This window comes from Mastigoproctus giganteus, chromosome 12, assembly GCF_048544385.1.
Source record: "Mastigoproctus giganteus isolate SK-2022 chromosome 12, ASM4854438v1, whole genome shotgun sequence".
Classification (NCBI taxonomy): Eukaryota; Metazoa; Arthropoda; class Arachnida; order Uropygi; family Thelyphonidae; genus Mastigoproctus; species Mastigoproctus giganteus.
This window is the reverse complement of record NC_143586.1, coordinates 86,883,973-86,891,599: the sequence shown is the minus strand read 5'-3', so window position 1 is coordinate 86,891,599 and position 7,627 is coordinate 86,883,973. Positions and strand designations below refer to the sequence as shown.

Genomic DNA, 7,627 nt, shown 5'->3' with positions numbered 1-7,627 from the left:
GAATTGATTCCACCAAAGTAACAAATAAAACACAAAATAGTTTTTCTTTATAGTGGTTCATGAATATGTTTTATTGACTACTAAACAAAATTTTGACTGCCCAAAAAAAAAAAAAAAGAATGTATTCTAAGTGGTAATAGCAGAACCATCACACGACAAGTGCAAATTCAGTTACCACTAGTGTACAAATATGTATAACATGTATTTTTTAAATATACATAGAACTTTTTTTGCTATTTAAAAATACGCAAATTGCTGCAATAAACTGCAACGATATCAGGAACTGTAAATTAATATAGCAATAGCACAACTCAAAATAAAATTTCCAACTTATTTGTAATCTTGTGTCTATGAAGAAATTAAGTATTATTTTTAAAAAATCATTTTGGCATTCCAGAATTTTACAGAACTAACAAGTTTTTTTGTAAAGATACATAAAAGAAAATAACTAATTTACATTTTTAATAACTGATTAATAGAAAGAAATCAGAATATCTTTAAGTACAGAAATATGAACTATATATTGGTCAATGCACCAGGATTTAAGAGTTTTAGCATAAATCAATCTCAATAGCTCGCTCAAATTGCTCTTCAAATGAGTTTTTTTTTTTTACTCATTTTTGTAGCTTATGACTGAATTACATTAGCTGTGTTTAATCAATAACGAGTCTGAGACAGCTTTATTTAATTTGAACTAACATTCAGGAAGTTCAGATGAAACTGCATGATACATTTCCTGATTCTAACTCTCCTATATCGTATCCCTCAGTAAATAAACCAACTACTAGACAGCTGGTTTACTTACATGTTATAAATTCAAAGACACATGTTATAAATTCAAAGAATTAACAAGGATGAAGGTTATTTGTGATGAATTCAAAGGATGGATATTTACAACACTGTGAGTATTTTTGTACATAATTTGAACTTACAACATGTTTGAAATATCTGTCCGAATCCCTAACTAGTAGAGCATGATATAAAAGACAACACTGCTAGAAATGTAACATGCAGTTATCGGATTTACTGTATAGAAGTATTACATACCACATTACAGCAGATATTAACTAGTCTTTTCCCCCCTTAGCTGAATAACAAATTACCATTTTACAGAAAAAACTAAAACAAGCTTAAAATAAAACTATATTACCTTTAATCACAGCATAATTACTGCATATCTCTTCCCCTGATTCACTTAATATTAACTTAACTCTTTTGTTCACTTTCTTCTCCATTTCCACCTTCAGTAGCTTCAGTTTTTTCTGATGCTGATTCTTCTTCCTTTTCCCTCTTAGATCTTTTATGTTTGTGACGTGAAGAACGATGTTCTTCCTCCTCATCATGATGATGCCGCCTTCGAGATTTTTCACGGTGCCTTTCTTCCTTATCTCTGTGCTCACGATGTCGACGGTCCCTATCTCTATCTCTGTCCCGATCCCGCTCTCGTTCTCTGTCACGATCTTTATCTTCTCTTTCGTATTCTCGATCAACGTGTTCTCGTTCCCTTTCCCGTTCTCTAGTACTCCTTTCCCGATATTCTCTGTATCTGCGTCTCTCGTGATCCTCTTCAGTACGTGGTGGACGTCCAGGAGGCCATTCACGTTCATAATCTCTGTGATATTCTCGTGGATAATTTCGTGTATGGTCACGCTCTCTGTCTCGATCCCGCTCTCTATCTCTATCCCGTTCTTCCCGATCCCTATCTCTATCACGTGTTCGATCACGGTCACGTGGCGAACTGGCCCAACTCTGCTGAGTAGAATCCTCATACTGATGCTGGTTTTGATTGCCATTATAAAAGTTTATATGTTCATCATATTGATTTGACCTATCACCAGATATAGGTGGCGGAGGCACAGAAAAACAAGGGGTTCCAAAAATAGGGGGTGGAACTGGTGGTGGCAAAGTTGGAGGTGGAATTCCTGGTGGTGGTGGCGGTGGTGGTACTGGAGGAGGAGGAACACTAAGATCAGGTGGAGGGGCCATAAATGGAGGAGGTATATGGGTCGGAGGTGGTATGTGAGTGGGTGGAAGTTGTGGCATCCCTGGAGGTGTTTCAAATCCTGGACCACCCCCAATTACCTAGACAAAGAAAGGATGAAAAATAAATATTGGTGTAATTATATATATAAAATATTTATAGCAAATATATTCTCTTTCCAGAGAGATTGTGATCCATGATAACAAGAATAATATGTCTACATGCAACAGAGTTGAAAACTGATAATAAAAGTGTAGAAATAGATTTACAGCTCACAAAATATTTGATATATGTTTTACATATATTCAGCTGTCATTAACTTTGTCAAATGTATAATAAATAAAAATACAGAAGTTACATAGAAATTTTAAAATGTGTTTAAATATGGATTTGCCTCTATATGATGAATGCTGGTGTTTATTATTTCACATCATTATTTAATTTAATTAATTATTTAATTAAATTAAATAATTTAATTTATTTAATTTCATATAATTATTTAATTAATGTTTAAATTTTCATTTATTACTGAGCACATACACCTAGTTATTAGAAAGTCAATTTTCTTTAGGATGTGTAGTTAATGAATAATACATTAAGACAATTATATATAGTGTAGAGTAAAATAAAACAAATTTCAATTAAATACACAGAACAAATAATTATTCATAAAACAAATGGCAATATGTATGTATTGTTCGGTAGCTAAGTATATACAGTGAAACTTCCCTTTAACGGACAGCCATGGGGAACGAAAATGTGTCCGTTAGAGAGAAGTGTCCGCTAACAAGAAGTCTGAGGGAGAAAAAAAAAAAAGGAAGAAAGAAAAATCGTTAAACGTTTAATGTAAAATTAAATTAAAATATATACAGATTTTGAACAATATTTTTGTAAATAATATACAATTACATACACAAGAGATAAAGAAAAATTGTTAAACGTTTAATGTAAAATTAAATTAAATTATATACAGATTTTGCACAATATTTTTGTAAATAATATACATACAATTATGTATATTATGACTTTATCTTAAGAAAAATACATACAGTAATCACTTATTTTCTTCTGCACCTTCTTCCAGCTGATAATTTTGTTTTCAACATTTGTTTGGAGCGAAGAAACCATCGAAAGTCCTTCAATATCTTCTTCAGCGGAGAAAAACATTTTTAAACGATTGATTTGTATGAGCGCTTCTTCTATTTTCATTGGTGGTTCATCGTTAATATGTTCTTCGACAGAATGACCTCCTTCCATTTCTTCATCCTCATGAGGAACGTCTTGAAAAATATCGATGATAATGTCGTTGATATCTAGAGCACCATCTTCTGTAGTGAGGTTTGAGTCTATATCTTTGTAGCCAGGGTCACTTGCAGCGGAAGTATCGTACATTATCAATAGATGTTGAAGTTCTTGTTCTTCTTGGTGCTCCACATTGCTGTTCGCAACTTCAATTTTTGCGTTTGAGAAGCCAGACTTTACAAAACAGTTCAAGACAGTTTGTTTTCTAATTGCGTTTACTGAAGAGGAAATCCATTGAATCGCATCTAGGATGCTGATTTTCTTTGCAAGGTCACTCGCACATGTTACATTGTTCATGTTTGCAATGAGATGTCTTAAAACACGTTTTCTGTAGTGAAGTTTAAAATTTTTTATTATCCCTTGATCCAAGGGCTGACACTCTGCAGATGTGTTTGGTGGCAGAAAAATGATTTGAATGTTGGACAATTCAATGTGCGGGTGAGATGCAGCATTATCCATGAAAAGAATAATTTTTCTGTTTTGACGAATCATGTTTTGGTTAAAGTGACTTATCCATTCGCTCATGATATCTCGTGTCATCCACGCTTTTTTATTAGACTTCCAGTCAACATTCAAAAAATTCAACTTTATGCCCTTGAAACAACGAGGATTTTGTGGTTTTCCTATAACAAGAGGTTGTTCAAAGTCTCCCAGCATATTTGTACACAACAGTACAGTCAAGCGTTCCTTAGAAATTTTTCCACCCTGGCACTTTTCGTTTTTAAGACTCATTGTTTTTTCAGGAAGAGCTTTAAAAAAACAACCCTGTTTCGTCACAGTTGTAAATATCCTTAGCTTCAAAATCACGACATAAATCTTCCAATTTGACGGTCCACTCTGTTACAACCCCAGTATCAACAGATCCACCTTCACCACTTACGGTTTTCCAAGAAATTTTATGCCGAGTTTTGAACTTGTCTAGCCATCCCACAGAAGCTTTGAACTCATTTACTCCCATAGATTTCGCAACCTCCAAAGCCTTTTCCCTAATAATAGGCCCATTAATGGGAATTTTTTTAGCACGTGCGCGACAAATTTGAAGTCCAACAATTTTCGGGAATGATTTTTGAACCTAATCATTTCTGTGTTGCCAAAATTGTTTGAGCAGTTCATTTTTTTTCTTTAGGATGTTGCTTACCTGCGTCTTCCCGATTTTGAATTTTGCAGCGAGATTGCGAACACTATTTTTTTGCCGATCATACACATTAATGAGTTCGACTTTATCTTTTAAAGTTAAATGTTTACGAGAAGACATTGTGCACTTCACATGACACTGAACAAAACTGAAAACTGAAACTGAAAAGACGAAAGGCCGACCATACTCCCCCCCCCTGCACACACCGAATTCATCAGAAGTTTTACACGTGACTTAAAATTCTTGAAAAAGGGTTTAGAACCGCGACGTAAACCTTGATAAAATTCAGAGAATTGGAAATATAAAATAAACACACGATTGAGGCAATACGTGGAAGAAACGTTCCTAGAAAAAGGGCCGTGAGCTCGCCCGCTGTCTGTTATGAGGAGATCAAATTAAGTGCTAATCTAAACGAAACAGTGCAGATTGCCTGTCCGCGTCCGTTACAGAGAATGTCTGCTAGACAGAAGCTGCAAACACGTTAAAACCAATGGAGGTGAGTTGGGGAATTTGAAAATGTCCGCTGTAGAGAGATGTCCATTAACGAGGTGTCCGTTAGGAGAAGTTTCACTGTATATAAAATATATAAAAAAGAGAAAGGGGAAGCAAGAAAGTATGCAAGTGCAACCCAAGGCAAAATCTAAACCTCCCTAATGCAAGGAAAATAAAATGATATAGAAAATAAGAGTAATAAAGAAATAATAAAGGGAGAGAAAAGAAGGAAAGATAAAAAGAATATAGTTAATATACAGAAGAGACATTAAATTTTAAAAAAAGGTGGATTTAATATAACACACATAAAATTAATCAAGAAAGAATATAGCCATATAATACATTTATCAAGAAGGGACATTGCCATACAATTCACAATCCTGGCATCATCATCGTCAGGTGTCGACCTGCTGGAACTGCAAACAATAACAGCAATATTGTATCTCAATTTCTGATATAAAATACATGCCAGTAAAGGTACAAACAAAGCATAAGTAGAAAATAAAATTTAGTTAAAAATTTTTGATTGAAATTATTGATTAAAATTAATAGAAATTAAAATAAACAGAAGTAGAAGGGAGGGATGTTTTATATGGATGACATGTAGTTTACAATTGGCACTACAGGGAGATTAAATATATATATGGAAGGAGAAAAAGAAAAAAGATAGAACTTACAAAATCGAAAAGGCCAAGAATAACTAAAAACTAGAAACTTTGAAATATATAGCATAAACTAGTGACATCTAATGGGGTAAAAAAATTCATACATTGTATAGAAAACATACATAATCATATGTACTATATGCTCTCCAATGCATGCTATTTACAGAATATACAGACCTAGATTAATGAGAAGTGAGGAATGAAATTAGTAGAAATTCATGCCAAAGTTGAAATATAGTTGTACAAAAATATAAAGGAGATTTAGAAATAAATCAGATGAATTACATTAAAAAAAAAAAAAAAAAGAATAAATAAGCAGTGACAGTAGATAAAGATAAATAAAGATGAAAAAAAGAAAGAGGGGAGTGTGTAATGATTATATGCCAAAAATTTTTATATTTTGAATATATTAAATATAGCCAAGATTATGAGCCAACAGACAACAAATTTAGACCAGCACCCAGTGCTGATGCCAAGGCCAAAAATGTGTGAAATATCACATTAGGATACAATAAGCCAACCACACATATATAAAAAAAAAAAAAATAATAATAATATAAGAAATCTGCTCTAGGTCAATGTATTCAATATATTTTGGAATTTTTTTTTTTTAATTAACAATACTGAGAGTTTTAAAAAAATGAAACTCACTGGCAAAAATCTTTTCTCCTTGTTTGATGCATCACTTTCGTAAATATCTCAATATTAATTTTAAAATTTTAAATTAATTTTAAAAAAAGTTTTCCAAAATATACTGACCTACAACAGATTTCTTACCAAATTTTATTTTTTATTATTTTATTTTTTTTTTTTTTGTAGTTTGCTTATCATATCCTAACATGATATCTTGCATATTTTTGGACTTAACATTAGCACTGGGCACCACCCTAAATTTGTTATCTATTGGCTATATTTAATATATTCAAAATATAAAAATTTCTGATACGTACTCTTCCAAAATCTCCCCTCTATTTTTATTTATCAACTGACACTGTTTATTTACCTTTTTGTTTTTTTTTTTTTACCATACTTCATCTTCAGGTTTATTTCTAAACCTCCTTTATATTTTTGTCCAGCTATATTTCAACTTAGGCATGAATTTCTACTAATTCTATTCCTCACTTCTCATTATCTAGGTCTGAATATTCTGCACTGGATAGCATACGGCTACATATTAGCATTAGCACAGGCATATGATGCAAGAAAGCAAGCTTATATTATACATCAGCCAAAAAAAAAAAAAAATCCCATTTCACCCATTCATTCACTCCAAATGTTTGTCGAGTTCTGTCTTGAATTTATTTAAGCTGTCAACTTCTACAATAACAGATGGAAGTTTGTTCCAGCAATCACCCATCCACTGGCTGAAGGCAAATTTCCGCACATCTATTCTATATCTGTCTTTTCTCAATTTGAATTTGTCCACTCGGGTGATTTGGCAAGAGGAAGAGTTCCATCAGCATTGAGCTTGCTCAAACTGTTCAAGGCCTTATACACCTCAATCAGATCACCTCCCAGGTGCCTAGTCTCCAGACACTGTAATTTGCAGAACTTAAGCTTTTCTTCGTATGCACAACCTTTTGTTCCATTCACTAATCTTGTTGCTCTTCTCTGTACTCGTTCCAGCAGCTCTACATCCTGCCTAAATGAGGCCTCCAGACTGTATACAGTACTCAAGGTGTGACCTGACGGTTGCCTTATACAAGGGGATAATCACCTCCTTATCCCCAGCTAGAAAAATTCCTGTACAGGCAGTTCCCGCTTTATGTTTTTTTTTTTTTTTTTTTTTTTTTCCAAGTATCAACAAAATTGAAAATATGGAGATTAATTACAAAAAATTAATGTTAAACATTCATAAATACTGCATTTCAAACCACGCACATAGCTATACAATACAGTGTACCCCACTTTACAATATTAATCCATTCCAGAGACAGCATCGTATCATGAAAATATCGTAATATGAACCCGACTGTTCTTTAGTTATTCGTTCCAAGACCTCAGAAGCTGAAATTTTCTCTATATAACTCTCTAAAAGGTAGTTTTTATAGT

General features: G+C 33.0%; 1 protein-coding gene across 1 annotated transcript in view; it reads right to left on the bottom strand.

Annotated features, from left to right (window-relative positions):
* Positions 1-632: 632 nt before the first annotated feature.
* The window catches only part of LOC150077250 (uncharacterized), a 52,021-nt gene continuing 45,026 nt past the window's right edge, over positions 633-7,627 (bottom strand). The window contains exon 5 of the mRNA XM_090386206.1: positions 633-2,082. Within this exon, the coding sequence (XP_090242332.1) occupies positions 1,207-2,082 (876 nt within the window). The 3' untranslated portion in view covers positions 633-1,206. The remainder of the gene's footprint in view (positions 2,083-7,627) is intronic.